The 21886-nt window shown below is 35.5% G+C and overlaps 1 protein-coding gene across 6 annotated transcripts in view; it reads left to right on the top strand.

The window, feature by feature from the left end:
* Cwc25 (CWC25 spliceosome associated protein homolog) overlaps nucleotides 1-21886 on the top strand; it is a 630779-nt gene that overhangs the window by 520407 nt on the left and 88486 nt on the right. For 3 of the 6 annotated variants that reach the window (XM_071667054.1, XM_071667053.1, XM_071667052.1), the window contains exon 8: nucleotides 15425-15548. In XM_071667054.1, coding sequence (XP_071523155.1) covers nucleotides 15425-15536 — 112 coding nt within the window. In that variant the 3' untranslated portion in view covers nucleotides 15537-15548. Of the gene's footprint in view, nucleotides 1-15424; nucleotides 15640-21886 lie in introns of all 6 variants that reach the window. The other 3 variants (XM_071667056.1, XM_071667051.1, XM_071667055.1) reach the window with 1 other exon arrangement.

Raw genomic sequence — 21886 nt, 5'->3', positions numbered from 1 at the left:
GAAAAAAATAGATTTTCCTGAAAATTTAAGCATGGATGTTTTTACGTCTGTTGAATAAGAATATGTGGTCAAAACCTTGAAATTCTTGTAATTAGTCAAATAATTACCATAATATAATTATGATTAATATTAAGTATGTAATTAAGCGCTTAATTTTACGAAATGCAGTCTTTTGACTCGATATTCTTAATCACCACGTAGAATACCACATATTCCCAGATTTTCATTATCTGTAGAAGTTGAAAATCTGAGCAAAATATTATCCAAGGCTATATCCTTGGATTTTTCTTAATTTTTTTGAAAACATAGATTTTTCTTAAAATTTCAGCATAGATGCTTTTACGTCTGCTGAATAAGAATCTGTAGTCAAAACCTTAAAATTCGTGTAATTAGTCGAGTAACTAGCATATCAATATAATTATGATTAATCTTAAGTATATAATTAAGCGCTTAATTTTACGAAATGCAGTCTTTTATCTTGATATACTTAATCACCATGTAGAATACCAGTTATGCCCAGATTTTCATTAAAATCTGAAGAAGTTGAAAATCTTGGATTTTTCTTGATTTTTTTTGAAAAAAATAGATTTTCCTGAAAATTTCAGCATAGATGCTTTTACGTCTGTTGAATAAGAATATGTGGTCAAAACCTTGAAATTCCTTTAATTAGTCGAGTAATTAGCGTATTAATATAATTATAATTAATATTAAGTATGTAATTAAGCGCTTAATTTTACGAAATGCAGTCTTTCGACTCGATATACTCAATCACCATGTAGAATACCACTTATACCCAGATTTTCATTTAAATCTGAAGAAGTTGAAAATCTGAGCAGTTGAAAACATGGATTTTTCTGAAAGTTTCAGCATAGATGCTTTCACGTCTATTGAATAAGAATATCTGTTCAAAAAATTTGAAATTCTTTTAATTAGTCGAGTAATTAGTATAATATAATTATGATTAATATTAAGTATGTAATTAAGCTCTTAATTTTACGAAATGCAGTCGTTTGTCTCGATATACTTAATCACCATGTAGAATACCACTTATACCCAGATTTTCATTAAAATCCGAAGTTGAAAATCTGAGCAAAATATTATCCTTGGGTTTTTCTTGATTTTTTTGCAAAAATAGATTTTCCTGAAAATTTCAGCGTAGATGCTTTTACGTCTGTTGAATAAGAATATGTGGTCAAAAACTTGAAATTCTTTTGATTAGTCGAGTAATTAGCATAATATAATTATAATCTTAAGTGTATAATTAAGCGCGTAATTTTACGAAATACAGTCTTTTGTCTCGATATACTTAATCGCCATGAAGAATACCACTTTTACCCATATATTCATTAAAATCTGAAGTTGAAAATCTGAGCAAATTTTCTTGATTTTTTTAGAAAAATAGATTTTCCAGAAAATTTCAGCATAGATGCTTTCACGTCAATTGAATAAGAATATGTGGTCAAAAACTTGAAATTCTTTTAATTAGTCGAGTAATTAGTATATTGATATAATTATTATTAATATTAAGTATATAATTAAGCTCTTAATTTTACGAAATGCAGTCTTTTGTCTCGATATACTTAATCACCATGTAGAATACCACTTATATCCAGATTCTCATTAAAATCTGAAGAAGCTGAAAATCTGAGCAAAATATTATCCAAGGATTTTTCTTGATTTTTTTGAAAATATAGATTTTCCTGAAAATTTCAGCATAGATGCTTATACGTCTGTTGAATAAGAATATGTGGTCCAAACCTTGAAATTCCTTTAATTAGTCGAGTAATTCGCGTATTAATATAATTATAATTAATGTAATTAAGCGCTTAATTTAACGAAATGCAGTCTTTCGACTCGATATTCTCAATCACCATGTAGAATACCACTTATACCCAGATTCTCATTAAAATCTAAAGAATTTCAAAATCTGATGAAAATATTGGATTTTTCTTGATTTTTTTGAAAAAATAGATTTTCCTGAAAATTTCTGCATAGATGCTTTCACGTCAGTTGAATAAGAATATGTGGTTAAGAACTTGAAATTCTTTTAATTAGTCGAGTAATTAGTATATCATATAATTATGATTAATATTATGTAATTAAGCTCTTAATTTTACGAAATGCAGTCATTTGTCTCGATATATTTAATCACCATGTAGAATACCACTTATACCCAGATTTTCATTGAAATCTGAAGAAGTTGAAAATCTGAGCAAAATATTTATAGCCTTGGATTTTTCTTGATTTTTTTGAAAAAATAGATTTTCCTGAAAATTTCAGCATAGATGCTTTCACGTCTATTGAATAAGAATATGTGGTCAAAAACTTGAAATTCTTTTAATTAGTCGAGTAATTAACATTAATATAATTATGATTACTCTTAAGTGTATAATTAAGCGCTTAATTTTACGAAATGCAGTCTTTTGTCTCGATATACTTAATCACCATGTAGAATACCACTTATACCCAGATTTTCCTTAAAATCTGAAGAAGTTGAAAATCTAAGCAAAATATTACCGAAGGCTATAATATAGCCTTGGATTTTTCTTTATTTTTTTGAAAAAATAGATTTTCCTGAAAATTTCAGCATAGATGCTTTCACGTCAATTGAATAAGAATATGTGGTCAAAATCTTGAAATTCTTTTAATTAGTCGAGTAATTAGTATATTGATATAATTATAATTAATATTAATTATGTAATTAAGCTCTTAATTTTACGGAATGCAGTCTTTTGTCTCGATATACTTAATCACCATGTAGATTAGCACTTATACCCAGATTTTCATTTAAATCTGATGAAGTTCTTGATTTTTTTGAAAAAATAGATTTTCCTGAAATTTTCAGCATAGATGCTTTTATGTCTGTTGAATACGAATATGTGGTCAAAAACTTGAAATTTTAATTAGTCGAGTAATTAGCATATTAATATAATTATAATTAATCTTAAGTGTATAATTATGCGGTTAGTTTTACGAAATGCAGTCTTTTGTTTCGATATATTAATGAACATGTAGAATACCACTTATACCTAGATTTTCATTAAAATCTGAAGAAGTTGAAAATATGAGCAAAATATTATCCAAGGCTATATAGCCTTCGATTTTTCTTGATTTTTTTGAAAAAATAGATTTTCCTGAAATTTTCAGCATAGATGCTTTTACGTCTGTTGAATACGAATATGTGGTCAAAAACTTGAAATTTTAATTAGTCGAGTAATTAGCATATTAATATAATTATAATTAATCTTAAGTGTATAATTAAGCGCTTAATTTTACGAAATGCAGTCTTTTGTCTCGATATACTTAATGACCATGTAGAATACCACTTATACCCAGATTTTCATTGAAATCTGAAGAAGTTGAAAATCTGAGCAAAATATTATCCAAAGCTATAGCCTTGGATTTTTCTTGATTTTTTTGAAAAAATAGATTTTCCTGAAAATTTCAGCATAGATGCTTTCACGTCTATTGAATAAGAATATGTGGTCAAAAACTTGAAATTCTTTTAATTAGTCGAGTAATTAACATTAATATAATTATAATTAATCTTAAGTGTATAATTAAGCGCTTAATTTTACGAAATGCAGTCTTTTGTCTCGATATACTTAATCACCATGTAGAATACCACTTATACCCAGATTTTCATTAAAATCTGAAGAAGTTGAAAATCTGAGCAAAATATTATCCATGGATTTTCTTGATTTTTTTGAAAAAATAGATTTTCCTGAAAATTTCAGCATAGATGCTTTCACGTCTATTGAATAAGAATATGTGGTCAAAAACTTGAAATTCTTTTAATTAGTCGAGTAATTAGTATATTATGATTATAATTAATATTATGTAATTAAGCTCTTAATTTTACGAAATGCAGTCTTTTGTCTCGATATACTTAATCACCATGTAGAATACCACTTATACCCAGATTTTCATTAAAATCTGAAGAAGTTGAAAATCTGAGCAAAATATTATCCTTGGATTTTCCTTGATTTTTTTGAAAAAAAATAGATTTTCCTTAAAATTTCAGCATAGATGCTTTTACGTATGTTGAAGAAGAATATGTGGTCAGAAATTTGAAATTCTTTAAATTAGTCGAGTAATTAGCATATTAATATAATTATAATTAATATTAAGTATGTAGTTAAGTACTTAATTTTACGAAATGCAGTCTTTTGACTCGATATACTTAATCACCATGTACAATCCAACTTATAACCAGATTTTCATTAAAATCTTAGGAAGTTGAAAATTACGTCTGTTGAATAAGAGTCTTTTGTCAAAACCTCAAAATTCGTGTAAATAGTTGAGTAATTAGCATATTGATATAATTACAATTTATTTTAAGTATGTTAGTAATTAAGCGCTTAATTTTACGAAATGCAGTCTTTTGACTCGATAGACTTAATCACCATATAGTATACCACCTATACCCAGATTTTCTTTCAAATCTGAAGAAGCTTATAATCTGAGCAAAATATTGTCCAATCTATTTTTTGAGAAAATATATTTTCCTGAAAATTTTAGTATATATGCTTTTACGTCTGTTGAATAAGAATCTGTGGTCAAAACCTTAAAATTCTTGTAATTAGTCGAGTAATTAGCATAGTAATATGACCATAATTGATAATAATTATGTAATTAAGCGCTTAATTTTTCGAAATGCAGTCTTTTGACTCGATATACTTAATTACCATATAGAATACCACTTATACCCAGATTTTCATGAAAATCTCAAGAAGTTGAAAATCTGAACAAAGTATTATCCAGGGTATAGCATTGGATTTTTCTTGAATTTTTTTGAAAAAATAGATATTCCTGAAAATTTCAGCATAGATGCTTTTACGTCTGTTGAATAAGAATCTGTGGTCTAAACCTTAAAATTCATGTAAAAATCTGAGCAAAATATTATCCTTGGATTTTTCTTGAGTTTTTTGAAAAAATTGATTTTCCTGAAAATCTCAGCATAGATGCTTTTACGTCTGTTGAATAAGTATATGTGGTCAAAACCTTGAAATTCTTGTAATTAGTCGAGTAATTACCATAATATAATTATGATTAATATTAAGTATGTAATTAAGCGCTTGATTTTACGAAATGCAGTCTTTTTACTTGATATCCTTAATCACCACGTAGAATACCACATATTCCCAGATTTTCATTAAAATCTGAAGTTAAAAATCTGAGCAAAATATTATCCAAGGCTATATATATATCCTTAGATTTTTCTTAATTTTTTTGAAAACATAGGTTTTTCTTAAAATTTCAGCATAGATGCTTTTACGTCTGCTGAATAAGAATCTGTGGTCAAAACCTTTAAATTTGTGTAATTAGTCGAGTAATTAGCATATTAATATAGGTAGTATGTTTGAGGAAAGGAACCTGGATGTTTTGGCTCTGAGTGAAACGAAGCTCAAGGGTAAAGGGGAAGAGTGGTTTGGGAATGTCTTGGGAGTAAAGTCAGGGGTTAGTGAGAGGACAAGAGCTAGGGAAGGAGTAGCAGTACTCCTGAAACAGGAGTTGTGGGAGTATGTGATAGAATGTAAGAAAGTAAATTTTCGATTAATATGGGTAAAACTGAAAGTTGATGGACAGAGATGGGTGATTATTGGTGCATATGCACCTGGGCATGAGAAGAAAGATCATGAGAGGCAAGTGTTTTGGGAGCAGCTGAATGAGTGTGTTAGTGGTTTTGATGCACGCGACCGGGTTATAGTGATGGGTGATTTGAATGCAAAGGTGAGTAATGTGGCAGTTGAGGGAATAATTGGTATACATGGGGTGTTCAGTGTTGTAAATGGAAATGGTGAAGAGCTTGTAGATTTATGTGCTGAAAAAGGACTGGTGATTTGGGAATACCTGGTTTAAAAAGCAAGATATACATAAGTATACGTATGTAAGTAGGAGAGATGGCCAGAGAGCGTTATTGGATTACGTGTTAATTGACAGGCGCGCGAAAGAGAGACTTTTGGATGTAAATGTGCTGAGAGGTGCAACTGGAGGGATGTCTGATCATTATCTTGTGGAGGCTAAGGTGAAGATTTGTATGGGTTTTCAGAAAAGAAGAGTGAATGTCGGGGTGAAGAGGGTGGTGAGAGTAAGTGAGCTTGGGAAGGAGACTTGTGTGAGGAAGTACCAGGAGAGACTGAGTACAGAATGGAAAAAGGTGAGAACAATGGAAGTTAAGGGGAGTGGGGGAGGAATGGGATGTATTTAGGGAATCAGTGATGGATTGCGCAAAAGATGCTTGTGGCATGAGAAGCGTGGGAGGTGGGTTGATTAGAAAGGGTAGTGAGTGGTGGGATGAAGAAGTAAGATTATTAGTGAAAGAGAAGAGAGAGGCATTTGGACGATTTTTGCAGGGAAAAAATGCAATTGAGTGGGAGATGTATAAAAGAAAGAGACAGGAGGTCAAGAGAAAGGTGCAAGAGGTGAAAAAGAGGGCAAATGAGAGTTGGGGTGAGAGAGTATCGTTAAATTTTAGGGAGAATAAAAAGATGTTCTGGAAGGAGGTAAATAAAGTGCGTAAGACAAGGGAGCAAATGGGAACTTCAGTGAAGGGCGCTAATGGGGAGGTGATAACAAGTAGTGGTGATGTGAGAAGGAGATGGAGTGAGTATTTTGAAGGTTTATTGAATGTGTTTGATGATAGAGTGGCAGATATAGGGTATCTTGGTCGAGGTAGTGTGCAAAGTGAGAGGGTTAGGGAAAATGATTTGGTAAACAGAGAAGAGATAGTAAAAGCTTTGCTGAAGATGAAAGCCGGCAAGGCAGCAGGTTTGGATGGTATTGCAGTGGAATTTATTAAAAAAGGGGGTGACTGTATTATTGACTGGTTGGTAAGGTTATTTAATGTATGTATGACTCATGGTGAGGTGCCTGAGGATTGGCGGAATGCGTGCATAGTGCCATTGTACAAAGGCAAAGGGGATAAGAGTGAGTGCTCAAATTACAGAGGTATAAGTTTGTTGAGTATTCCTGGTAAATTATATGGGAGGGTATTGATTGAGAGGGTGAAGGCATGTACAGAGCATCAGATTGGGGAAGAGCAGTGCGGTTTCAGAAGTGGTAGAGGATGTGTGGATCAGGCGTTTGCTTTGAAGAATGTATGTGAGAAATACTTAGAAAAGCAAATGGATTTGTATGTAGCATTTATGGATCTGGAGAAGGCATATGATAGAGGTGATAGAGATGTTCTGTGGAAGGTTTTAAGAATATATGGTGTGGGTGGCAAGTTGTTAGAAGCAGTGAAAAGTTTTTATCGAGGATGTAAGGCATGTGTACGTGTAGGAAGAGAGGAAAGTGATTGGTTCTCAGTGAATGTAGGTTTGCGGCAGGGGTGTGTGATGTCTCCATGGTTGTTTAATTTGTTTATGGATGGGGTTGTTAGGGAGGTGAATGCAAGAGTTTTGGAAAGAGGGGCAAGTATGAAGTCTGTTGTGGATGAGAGAGCTTGGGAAGTGAGTCAGTTGTTGTTCGCTGATGATACAGCGCTGGTGGCTGATTCATGTGAGAAACTGCAGAAGCTGGTGACTGAGTTTGGTAAAGTGTGTGAAAGAAGAAAGGTAAGAGTAAATATGAATAAGAGCAAGGTTATTACGTACAGTAGGGTTGAGGGTCAAGTCAAGTGGGAGGTAAGTTTGAATGGAGAAAAACTGGAGGAAGTAAAGTGTTTTAGATATGTGGGAGTGGATCTGGCAGCGGATGGAATCATGGAAGCGGAAGTGAATCATAGGGTGGGGGAGGGGGCGAAAATTCTGTGAGCCTTGAAGAATGTGTGGGAGTCGAGAACATTATCTCGGAAAGCAAAAATGGGTATGTTTGAAGGAATAGTGGTTCCAACAATGTTGTATGGTTGCGAGGCGTGGGCTATGGATAGAGTTGTGTGCAGGAGGGTGGATGTGCTGGAAATGAGATGTTTGAGGACAATGTGTGGTGTGAGGTGGTTTGATCGAGTAAATAATGTAAGGGTAAGAGAGATGTGTGGAAATAAAAAGAGCGTGGTTGAGAGAGCAGAAGAGGGTGTTTTGAAATGGTTTGGGCACATGGAGAGAATGAGTGAGGAAAGTTTGACCAAGAGGATATATGTGTCGGAGGTGGAGGGAACGAGGAGAAGTGGGAGACCAAATTGGAGGTGGAAAGATGGAGTGAAAAAGATTTTGAGTGATCGGGGCCTGAACATGCAGGAGGGTGAAAGGCGGGCAAGGAATACAGTGAATTGGATCGATGTGGTATACCGGGGTTGACGTGCTGTCAGTGGATTGAATCAGGGCATGTGAAGCGTCTGGGGTAAACCATGGAAAGCTGTGTGGGGCCTGGATTTGGAAAGGGAGCTGTGGTTTCGGGCAATATTGCATGACAGCTAGAGACTGAGTGTGAACGAATGAGGCCTTTGTTGTCTTTTCCTAGCGCTACCCCGCACACATGAGGGGGGAGGGGGATGGTATTCCATGTGTGGCGAGGTGGCGATGGGAATGAATAAAGGCAGACAGTGTGAATTGTGTGCATGGGTATATATGTATGTGTCTGTGTGTGTATATATATGTGTACATTGAGATGTATAGGTATGTATATTTGCGTGTGTGGACGTGTGTGTATATACATGTGTATGGGGGTGGGTTTGGCCATTTCTTTTGTCTGTTTCCTTGCGCTACCTCGCAAACGCGGGAGACAGCGACAAAGCAAAATAAATAAATATAATATAATTATGATTAATCTTAAGTATTCAGTTAAGCGCTTAATTTTACGAAATGCACTTTTGTCTCGATGTACTTAATCACCATGTAGAATACCACTTATACCCAGATTTTCATTAAAATCTGAAGAAGTTGAAAATCTAAACAAAATATTATCCTAGGCTATAGCTTTGGATTTTTCTTGATTTTTTTGAAAAAGTAGATTTTACTGAAAATTTCAGCATAGATGCTTTTACATCTGTTGAATAAGAATGTGTGGTCAAAACCTGGAAATTCTTGTAATTAGTCGAGTAACTAGCAAATAATTATAATTTATGTTAAGTAGGTAATTAAGTGCTTAATTTTACAAAATGCAGTCTTTCGACTCCATATACTCAGTCACCATGTAGAATACCACTTATACCCAGATTTTCATTAAAATCTGAAGAAGTTGAAAATCTGAGTAAAATATTATCCAAGGCTATAGCCTGGGATTTTTCTTGATTTTTTGAAAACATAGATTTTTCTGAAAATTTCAGCATAGATGCTTTTATGTCTGTTGAATAAGAATCTGTGGTCAAAACCTTAAAAGTCGAGTAATTAGCATATTGATATAAGTATGATTATAATTAGTTGAGTAATTAGCATATTAATATAATTATAATTAAGTTTAAGTATGTAATTAAGCGCTTAATTTTACGAAATGCAGTCTTTTGTCTCGATATACTTAATCACCATGTAGAATACCACTTATTACCAGATTTTCATGAAAATCTGAAGAAGTTGAAAATTTGAGCAAAATATTTTAGCCTTTGATTTTTCTTGATTTTTTTGAAATATTAGATTTTCCTGAAAATTTCAGCATAGATGCTTTTAAGTCTGTTGAATAAGAATCTGTGGTCAAAACAGGGAAATTCTTGTAATTAGTCGAGTAATTAGCATATTGATATGATTATAATTAATGTTATGTAATTAAGGGCTTTATTTTATGAAATGCAGTCGCATGACTCGATATACTCGATATACCTTGAAGTTCGTGTAATTAGTCGAGTAATTAGTATATAATTATGTTTAATATTAAGTATGTAATTAAGCGCTTAATTTTTCGAAATGCAGTCTTTTGACTCGATATCCTTAATCACCATGTAGAATACCACACATTCTCATATTTTCTTTAAAATCTGAAGAAGCTGAAAATCTAAGCTAAATATCCAAGGCCTCGGATTTTTCTTGATTTTTTTGAAAACATAGATTTTTCTTAAAATTTCAGCATAGATGCTTTTACGTCTGCTGAGTACGAATCTGTGGTCAAAACCTTAAAATTCGTGTAATTAGTCGAGTAATTAGCACATTAATATAATTATAATTAATATTACGTATGTAATTAAGCGCTTAATTTTACGAAATGCAGTCTTTTGACTCTATACACTTAATCACCATGTAGAATACCACTTATACCCAGATTTTCATTAAAATCTTGAGAAGTTGAAAATCTGAGCAAAATATTATCCAAGGATTTTTCTTGATTTTTTCTTAAATAATAGATTTTTCTGAAAATTTCAGCATAGACTCTTTTACGTCTGTTGAATAAGAATATGTCGTCAAAACCTTGAAATTCTTTTAATTAGTCGAGTAATTAGCATAGTAATATGATTATAATTAATATTAATTATTTAATTAAGCGCTTAATTTTTCGAAATGCAGTATTTTGACCCGATATACTTAATCATCATATAGAATACCACTTATACCCAGATTTTCATTAAAATCTGAAGAAGTTGAAACTCTGAGCCTTGGATTTTTCTTGATTTTTTTGAAAACATAGATTTTTCTAAAAATTTCAGCATAGAAGCATTTACGTCTGTTGAATAAGAATCTGTGGTCAAAACCTTAAAATTCATGTAATTAGTCGAGTAATTAGCATATTAATATAATTTTAATTAATATTAAGTATGCAATTAAGCACTTAATTTTAGGAAATGCAGTCTTTTGACTCGATATACTTAATCACCATGTACAATACCACTTATACCCAGATTTTCATTAAAATCTGAAGAAGTTGAAAATCTGAGTAAAATATTATCCTTGGATTTTTCTTGACTTTTTTTGAAAAAATAGGTTTTCCTGAAAATTTCAGCATAGATCTTTTTACGTCTGTTGAATAAGAATATGTGGTCAAAACCTTGGAATTCCTGTAATTAGTCGAGTAATTAGCATAATATAATTATGATTTATGTTAAGTATGTAATTAAGCGCTTAATTTTTCGAAATGCAGTCTTTTGTTTCGATATCCTTAATCACCATGTAGAATACCACATATTCCCAGATCTTCATTAAAATCTGAAGAAGTTGAAAATCTGAGCAAAATATTATCCACGTATTCTACATAGTGATTAAGTAAAATTAAACGCTTGATTACATACTTAATATTAACATAGATGCTTTTACGTATGTTAAATAAGAATCTGTGGTCAAAACTTTAAAAATCGTGTAATTAGTTGAGTAATTAGCATATTAATATAATATGTAATTAAGCCCGTAATTTTACGAAATGCTGATTAAGTAATTCGAGTCAAATGACTGCATTTCGCATTATTAATGCCTTTAATTACCCCTTAGATTAATTATAATAAAATTAATATGCTAATTACACGAATTTTGGGGTTTGACCACAGATTCGTATTCACCATACTAAAAATCATCTATCCTGAAATTCTCAAGAAAATCCATTTAATGAAAAAAATCAAGAAAAATCCTAGGCTGTATATGTATAGCCTTGCATTTTGCTCAGATTTTCAACTTCTTCAGATTTTGATGAAAATCTGGGTATAGATGTTATTTTACATGCTGATTAAGTATTTCGAGTCAAATGACTGCATTTCGCATTACTAATGCCTTTAATTACCCCTTAGATTGATTATAAAATTAGTATGCTAATTACTCAACGAATTATACGAATTTTTGGGTTTGACCACAGATTCGTATTCAGCATACCTAAAATCATCTATCCTGAAATTCTCAAGAAAATCCATTTAATGAAAAAAATCAAGAAAAATCCTAGGCTGTATATGTGTAGCCTTGCATTTTGCTCAGATTTTCAGCTTCTTCAGATTTTAATGAAAATCTGAGTATAGATGTCATTTTACATGCTGCTTAAGTATTTCGAGTCAAATGACTGCATTTCGCATTATTAATGCCTTTAATTATCCCTTAGATTAATTATGATAATATCAATATGCTAATTACTGGACTAAGTACACGAATTTTTGGGTTTTGACCACAGATTCGTATTCAGCATACCAAAAATCATCTATCCTGAAATTCTCAAGAAAATCCATTTAATGAAAAAAATCAAGAAAAATCCTAGGCTGTATAGCCTTGCATTTTGCTCAGATTTTCAACTTCTTCAGATTTTGATGAAAATCTGGGTATATAGATGTTATTTTACATGCTGATTAAGTATTTCGAGTCAAATGACTGCATTTCGCATTATTAATGCCTTTAATTATCCCTTAGATTGATTATAATAATATTAATAATATAATAATAATAAGGTCAAGAGAAAGGTGCAAGAGGTGAAAAAGAGGGCAAATGAGAGTTGGGGTGAGAGAGTATCATTAGATTTTAGGGAGAATAAAAAGATGTTCTGGAAGGAGGTAAATAAAGTGTGTAAGACAAGGGAGCAAATGGGAACTTCAGTGAAGGGCGCAAATGGGTAGGTGATAACAAGTAGTGGTGATGTGAGAAGGAGATGGAGTGAGTATTTTGAAGGTTTGTTGAATGTGTTTGATAATAGAGTGGCAGATATAGGGTGTTTTGGTCGAGGTGGTGTGCAAAGTGAGAGGGTTAGGGAAAATGATTTGGTAAACAGAGAAGAGGTAGTAAAAGCTTTGCGGAAGATGAAAGCCGGCAAGGCAGCAGGTTTGGATGGTATTGCAGTGGAATTTATTAAAAAAGGGGGTGACTGTATTATTGACTGGTTGGTAAGGTTATTTAATGTATGTATGACTCATGGTGAGGTGCCTGAGGATTGGCGGAATGCGTGCATAGTGCCATTGTACAAAGGCAAAGGGGATAAGAGTGAGTGCTCAAATTACAGAGGTATAAGTTTGTTGAGTATTCCTGGTAAATTATATGGGAGGGTATTGATTGAGAGGGTGAAGGCATGTATAGAGCATCAGATTGGGGAAGAGCAGTGTGGTTTCAGAAGTGATAGAGGATGTGTGGATCAGGTGTTTGCTTTGAAGAATGTATGTGAGAAATACTTAGAAAAGCAAATGGATTTGTATGTAGCATTTATGGATCTGGAGAAGGCATATGATAGAGTTGATAGAGATGCTCTGTGGAAGGTATTAAGAATGTATGGTGTGGGAGGCAAGTTGTTAGAAGCAGTGAAAAGTTTTTATCGAGGATGTAAGGCATGTGTACGTGTAGGAAGAGAGGAAAGTGATTGGTTCTCAGTGAACGTAGGTTTGCAGCAGGGGTGTGTGATGTCTCCATGGTTGTTTAATTTGTTTATGGATGGGGTTGTTAGGGAGGTGAATGCAAGAGTTTTGGAAAGGGGGCAAGTATGAAGTCTGTTGGGGATGAGAGAGCTTGGGAAGTGAGTCAGTTGTTGTTCGCTGATGATACAGCGCTGGTGGCTGATTCATGTGAGAAACTGCAGAAGCTGGTGACTGAGTTTGGTAAAGTGTGTGAAAGAAGAAAGTTAAGAGTAAATGTGAATAAGAGCAAGGTTATTAGGTACAGTAGGGTTGAGGGTCAAGTCAATTGGGAGGTAAGTTTGAATGGAGAAAAACTGGAGGAGGTGAAGTGTTTTAGATATCTGGGAGTGGATCTGGCAGCGGATGGAACCATGGAAGTGGAAGTGGATCATAGGGTGGGGGAGGGGGCGAAAATCCTGGGAGCCTTGAAGAATGTGTGGAAGTCGAGAACATTATCTCGGAAAGCAAAAATGGGTATGTTTGAAGGAATAGTGGTTCCAACAATGTTGTATGGTTGCGAGGCGTGGGCTGTGGATAGAGTTGTGCGCAGGAGGATGGATGTGCTGGAAATGAGATGTTTGAGGACAATGTGTGGTGTGAGGTGGTTTGATCGAGTAAGTAACGTAAGGGTAAGAGAGATGTGTGGAAATAAAAAGAGCGTGGTTGAGAGAGCAGAAGAGGGTGTTTTGAAATGGTTTGGGCACATGGAGAGAATGAGTGAGGAAAGATTGACCAAGAGGATATATGTGTCGGAGGTGGAGGGAACGAGGAGAAGTGGGAGACCAAATTGGAGGTGGAAAGATGGAGTGAAAAAGATTTTGAGTGATCGGGGCCTGAACATGCAGGAGGGTGAAAGGAGGGCAAGGAATACAGTGAATTGGATCGATGTGGTATACCGGGGTTGACGTGCTGTCAGTGGATTGAATCAGGGCATGTGAAGCGTCTGGGGTAAACCATGGAAAGCTGTGTAGGTATGTATATTTGCGTGTGTATATACGTATGTGTGGGGGTGGGTTGGGCCATTTCTTTCGTCTGTTTCCTTGCGCTACCTCGCAAACACGGGAGACAGCTACAAAGCAAAAAAAAAAATATATATTGATATGCTAATTACTCGACTAAGTACACAAATTTTTGGGTTTTGACCACAGATTCATATTCAGCGTACCAAAAAGCATCTAACCTGAAATTCTCAAGAAAATCCATTTTTGGAAAAAAAATCAAGAAAATCCAAGGCTATACCCTTATTGCCTTGCATGTAAGATATTACCTCTGAAATGCCCAAACAGAGAAGACAGCTAAGACTTCCATGGCCAGACTCTTCGATACTTTACATGCAGTCATTAGAAACTCCATGGGATGCACAGTAGAGAAGTTTAAGAGTATCCTGGACAAGAACCTTTAAAGTGTATCAGACCAGCCAGGTTGTTGGGGCTATGTGGGCCTATGGGCTGCAGCTTCCTGCGGCTTGGTCAGCCAGTAACCCAACACAACAGCCTGCACCTTGCCTGTGTCGTAGGGGTAAAAGATCCCTACCTAGAAGTGGAAGGAATTATGGGAACCATAGGAGGTTGTAAGGAATGACAACTTTGAGTGTGAGTGTGATGGTAAGTGGAGTATGAATAAGAAAGTTTAAGAGATTTGTTGAAGTCATTTCAACATAGGGAGAGGATGAGGAAGGAAAAACTGACAAAGAGGATATTCATGCCAGAAGTGGTGGGAGCAGGGAGGAGGGGAAGACCAGGAAGGAGGTGGAAGGATGAACTGATTTGAGTTATTGGGGCCTGAATATTTATGAGAGTGAGAGGCATGCATAGGATGGAGAGAATTATAGCAGTGTGGTATAAAGTGGGCCACATGCTGTCATTGAGCTGAATCAAGGCATATGAGTAGTCATGGGAAACCATTGACCTGTCTATGGAGCTCAGCTGTGGACAATGAATCTGGTTTCAGTGCATCGTACATAACAGCTAGAGGGTGGATGTGAGCCAATAAGGCTGGTCTTCAGCTGTTACTGACACTGTATCACCAGTATGGGAAGTGGTTAATAAATGCATTATGAAAAAATAAAGTATTTATATCTAATCATAACCTTGTATATACTTGTTTATATATGTACCATAGCTAATGCCATGTGTTTATGAGTACATTTGGATACATCTTTGTATCTGCACCTAAGGGAATTTTTTTGTTTATATGCTCATTTATGTCTGCGTATTTTATATTTCTTGGTTATTATTGCTTATTTATGGCCATTATTTTGACAATTTTCAGAAATCACCTTCTGAGTGCCTCTGGAGGTTCCATTGAGGATCGAGTAAAATCTCGTGTGGGTTCATTTCAGCGAGGAGGAGCTCATATGGAGTCTAATTTTGCTCGCAAGTAAATTCGGACTGGGGTATGTAAGAAGATGAAAGTAGTACCAATGAATTAATTCATATGTAACCAGCAGACAGCTGCTTTACATCTACTCACTGACAATCATAATGGTATGTTACAAGCAATTCGGATTTTGATTATCTTTTCTCTAGACTTTAACCTTTCAAGGACTGGTAAGGGAAAAAGGGTGTCTCCGTAGAACAGGCAAAATTTGAACTATTGAGAGAAATCATTATGAGTAGTTTAAATACTTACAGCCATTTGAGTCTGGTGTGTCGGAGACATTTAACCTTAATGCAACATTAGGCATTTCAGTCTTGCCAGGCTATCCCCAGTATTAAACCGACTTCATACCCAGCAACACAGAACATCATCCTCTGATCTCATGTTCTTCCATTTTGCTTAGAGATTGAATCTTGCTCTGATGATCTATTCAAAATCTTTCCCTTCATGTTCTCTTGATACATCCAGATCAGATAGTTGGCTGTCATTGCTGCCAGAGTACCACATATTCTTTTCTCTTTACACTTAGGATTAAGAGGATGGGGCCCACTTGGGAAGTGAATGACCTCTACCTTCAATATTTATCTATGTCAATGTAGACATCATGATTTTTCTTCTAGTTAATTAGAGTAACAGGTCCTTCATGGCATATATGTATGCCTTTAGAAAGCACTTGCTTATTCGAATAGGTGGGAAATCTGAAAACGTTTATGAGTATATAACACTTTCTCAGAGCAAGGTATGACCTCTTAATCTACCATGGTGATTAATGGGTATCTGAGGGTCTTCATTATTTTTTTTACAGGCTAATTAGAGTTGCAAGTGGTGCATGTCATCTGTACCACTGCTCAAAAGCACTGGCCTTTTTTAACATGGGTGGAGAACTTAAGAATGTATATATATAGGCTCCATTTCTTCCAGGTGACCTTATATTTAGAGTACATGGACAGTTCTTAAAGGGTTAAGGAATATTTTGTTTACCCAGAATGCAGTTTACTGCTTTTACTTGAATTATGAGAATCATTATTTTCATTCAGTCTTTAAGCTAAACTTCGAGTGTTAACAGTGTCATTAACTAAAACTTTGGTCTCCACTAAATGATGAATAGACTTGAAAACATAGCCTTTTTCATAGGTTTAGATCTTGATGATTTAGATGTTTTCCCATTTCTTTGTTATTCTGAGCTGTTTATCATCATTAACTCCTTAACCAATTTTCATGGTAAAATAAAGTCAATACAGCCTCTGAAAATCACTGCTACATATCTCCAACCTATGTTTAGTATGCAAAAGTCAAACGTTGACTTCCATACTTTTATGACTACTTTACGTAGTTAATTCAAATGTGATCATTCAAATCACCTCCATACACAGAATGCTTCCACTGTATCTGATCCCTAGTTGTTATTGTAGCATCATCTGAAATATCCATAACCTTAATCAATTCTGTTTTCTCATACCCATCTCTTCTGTGATGTACCCTCTCCTTGTAACCTTAACCATACTACTACACACCATCTTAACTATAGTCTTTCATCTGCCATGTGTTTCATTCCTGTTCTGTCCATCCTCCTAATTCAAGCTACATGTTATAAATAATCCATCCCCTCTGCTGTCATTATTTTTCCATCCTGATTGATTGATACAAACTTTGGTTTCATATCCGTCAGTCAGCAATGAAACAAGTTCTTCATGCAAACTTTTTGCAGAGTTTGCACTTAATTCACTTTCCATTCACTTCTGATTTTTCTTCCTTGCATAACTACTATCAACTTTACCACAACTGTCCACACTGAACTTGGATCACATCCACAACTTACCCTCCCACTTCATTCAAATTGATATTGCTTTATGATCTATCCTTTTTGAAAGCCAGTATCTAACCTTTATTGGGATTCACTTTCAGCATCCTTCACATATATGCATCATTGAAATGGCCCACCATTCCGTCTATCTCTTCCTCTAACTCAGCAAACTCAGCATCATCTTGCCTACAGAAAGTGAGGCAATTTCCATTATGTTTCTCTGTGATTAGATATTTCCTGGTTGTGGACAGGGGATTCTGGTTTCACTGCATTCTGCATGACATCTAGAGAGTGGATGTGAGCAAATGAGGCCATTTCTTTGTCTGCTCCTTCACTGCCTTGGGAAATGGCAGACATGCATGAAAGAAATATATTTATGAATTTTTTATTTTCATACATGATCACCATTTCTTGCACTAGCAAGGCAGTACCAAGAACAGATGAAGAAATGGCCTCACATCCATCCTTCAGCTGTCATATATTATGTGCCAAATCATATCCACATATCCATTATTCTATTTTTCATACGTTTTTGTCTGTCCCCACATTAGCGAGGTAGCACCAGGGACAGACAAAGAAAATGTCTTATTCACTCGCATTAATTCTTGTCCTTTCATGCAGTGCACTAAAACTGCATCTCCATATCCACAGCCAGGCCCTACACACTTTTGCGTGGTTTCCTCAGGCTGCTTCATATACACTGGCTCAGTCCATTAATAGCACCTCGTGTCTTGTATACCACATCACTGCAGATCATTCTGTTTCATGCACACTTTTCACCCTCCTGCACATTCAGGCCCTGAGCACTCAGAATCTTATTCATTCCATTCTTTCATATGCAGTTTGTTCTCCCCCTTTTCCTTGTCCCCTCCACTTCTTAACATATGTCCTCTTTGTCAGCCTCTTCTTACTCAGTCCTTCAATATGTTCAAACTGTATGAGCACACCTTTTTCTAGTCCTTCAATATGTCCAAACTGTATGAGCACACCTTTTTCTAGTCCTTCAATATGTCCAAACTGTATGAGCACACCTTTTTCAGCTCCCCCATCGATACTCTTCTTACTAACATACCTCTGCCTGGCCCTATCATTACTTGGATCAACCTTTCTCACACCAAATATTGTCCTCATGCATTTCATTTCCAATACTTTCAGTTTCTTCAAACATTCATGTCTCTAGACTATGCATCACATTCTCATTGTTATAAAAGTAATTGTTATTGATATTCTTATGTTCCTACCATAAAGACTTGCCGGCTGCCAAGAATATATATTGTTGTTTGTCCCTTAATTTGTATAATTTCTTTTCTCTTGTAAATGTTAGATTTTGCTTCAGTGAGTGTTATTTCAGCTTTTTTTAACTATGATATTTTGATTGGAATACCAAGAGCAGTGGTTAAAATCATAAAATTAAATTGAACTTGATGAATTATTTCATATTTTCTAAAAATTGTACATAAAGTAATCTTGAATAATTGATTATCATGCAGGGTAGTGGGAAAAGGAATAGCAAGAAATTAGTTTGGCATGTTGAAGATGAAAAACCAAAGTTCGCCTCAAGTTTATGAAATTTCAATTTTCATCATGCCCTTTTTTCTCATGATATGACATGTTTTGGTTAAGTTTTGATATGTGCAATGATACTCTTAAGTGTACCGTTGTGTATATTGCTTTGTAAACATGCTAGCTAATTTGTTGTTAAAAGTCTTGCACACCAACTCACTAATAACATTATGACCTCCCACACAAGGAGTTAGTTATGACCTTTTGGCACAGGTGAGCCACCTTACACTATTTTTTTTCTTCAGATTTTTTTTGCAATCAACTTTTTTTTTTTTTTTGCATAGAACCAACTACTTTCTATGTAAATTTGGTTGCCCCTTTTGCATAAACTCAGAAAAAAGATAAGAAAAAATAGGAAAAGTTTTTAGTGACGTGGTGATGCATTTTAGTTTTCAATGTAATGACCTCGTTTCCACCAACCAAAAAAATGAATAAGCATGGTAACTTTTCTATGTATGTGTTATTTTTCTTCTTCATTATACATAATCCCTGTTACCCGCATAAGCGAGGTAGCGCCAGGAAACAGACGAAGAATGGCCCATCCACTCACATATGCACATACACATACGCAGACACAACTTACGTACACATGTACATATTCATACTTGCTTGCCTTCATCCATTCCTGTCACCACCCCGCCCCACAGGCAAACATTTCTGCTATCCCCTGCTTCAGTGAGGTATCACCAGGAAAACAGGCAAAAAGGCCACATTCATTCACACTCGGTCTCTAGCTGTCATGTGTAATGCATCAAAACCACAGCTGCCTTTCCATGTCCAGGTCCCACAGACCTTTCCATGGTTTACCTCAGACACTTCACATGCCCTGGTTCAGTCCATTGACAGTACATCGACCCCAGTATACCACATTGTTCCACTTCACTCTATTCCTTGCATGCCTGTCACTCTCCTGTATGTTCAGGCCCTAATTGCTCAACATCTTTTCCACTCCATCCTTCCACCTCCAATTTGGTCTGCTTTTCCTTGTTCTGTTGATCCCTGACACATATATCCTCTTTGTCAATCTTTCCTCACTCATTCTCTTCATGTCCAAACCATTTCAACACACCCTTTTCTGCTCTCTCTACCACACTCTTATTATTTCCACACATCTCTCATACCCTTTCATTACTTACTTGATCAAACCACCTCACACCACATATTGTCCTCAAACATTTCATTTACAACACATCCACCCTCCTCCATACAACCCTATCTATTGCCCGTGCCTCGCAGCCATACAACATTATTGGAACTACTTTTCCCTCAAACGTACCCATTTTTGCTCTCGAAGAAGATAACATTCTCTCCTTCCTTACATTCTTCATCGCTCCCAGAACCTTTGGCCCCTCCCCCACCCTTTCACTTCCGCAGTTCCATCTGCTGCTAAGTCCACTCCCAGATATCTAAAACACTCTGCTTCCTCTGGTTTTTTTCCATTCAAACCTACATCCCAATTAACTTGCCCCTCAACCCTACTGAACATAATCGTGCTCTTATTCACATTTACTCTCAACTTTCTCCTTTCACACACTTTTCCAAACTCAGTCACCAAATTCTGCAGTCTTACTCGAATCAGCCTCAAGAGCTGTATCATTGGCAAACAACAACTGACTCTTTTCCCAAGCCCTCTCATCCTCAACAGACTGTGTACTTGCCCCTATCTCCAAAACTCTTGCATTTACCTCCATAACTAACCCATCCATAAGTAAATTAAACAACCTTAAGGACATCACACAGCCCTGCAGCAAACCGATATTCACTGAGAACCAACCACTTTTCTCTTGTCCTACTCATACACATGCCTTACATCCTGGGTAAAAACTCTTCACTGCTTCTAGTAACTTACATACCATATTCCACAAAGCATCTCTGTCAGCGATATCATATGCCCTCATAAATGCTACATACATATGCATCTGTTTTTCTAAGTATATGTATATGTATGCATATGTGCTTGTATGGGCTTTTATGTATATACAGTTGTATATGAGTGGATGGTCCATTCTTTGTCAGTTTCCTGGCACTACTTTGCTGATGTGGGAAACAGCAATTAAGTATAATAAATGATATATATATATATATATATATATATATATATATATATATATATATATATATATATATATATATATATTTTATTTATTATTATACTTTGTCGCTGTCTCCCGCATTTGCGAGGTAGCGCAAGGAAACAGACGAAAGAAATGGCCCAACCCCCCCCATACACATGTATATACATACGTCCACACACGCAAATATACATACCTACACAGCTTTCCATGGTTTACCCCAGACGCTTCACATGCCTTGATTCAATCCACTGACAGCACGTCAACCCCGGTATACCACCTCGCTCCAATTCACTCTATTCCTTGCTCTCCTTTCACCCTCCTGCATGTTCAGGCCCCGATCACACAAAATCTTTTTCACTCCATCTTTCCACCTCCAATTTGGTCTCCCTCTTCTCCTCGTTCCCTCCACCTCCGACACATATATCCTCTTGGTCAATCTTTCCTCACTCATTCTCTCCATGTGTCCAAACCACTTCAAAACACCCTCTTCTGCTCTCTCAACCACGCTCTTTTTATTTCCACACATCTCTGTTACCCTTACGTTACTCACTCGATCAAACCACCTCACACCACACATTGTCCTCAAACATCTCATTTCCAGCACATCCATCCTCCTGCGCACAACTCTATCCATAGCCCACGCCTCGCAACCATACAACATTGTTGGAACCACTATTCCTTCAAACATACCCATTCTTGCTTTCCGAGATAATGTTCTCGACTTCCACACATTCTTCAAGGCCCCCAGAATTTTCGCCCCCTCCCCCACCCTATGATCCACTTCCGCTTCCATGGTTCCATCCGCTGCCAGATCCACTCCCAGATATCTAAAACACTTCACTTCCTCCAGTTTTTCTCCATTGAAACTCACCTCCCAATTGACTTGACCCTCAACCCTACTGTACCTAATAA

Source organism: Panulirus ornatus, chromosome 11 (assembly GCF_036320965.1).
Source record: "Panulirus ornatus isolate Po-2019 chromosome 11, ASM3632096v1, whole genome shotgun sequence".
In the NCBI taxonomy this organism is placed as follows: Eukaryota; Metazoa; Arthropoda; class Malacostraca; order Decapoda; family Palinuridae; genus Panulirus; species Panulirus ornatus.
The sequence above is the reverse complement of the archived record's forward strand: the minus strand, read 5'-3'. Positions and strand labels throughout refer to the sequence as shown.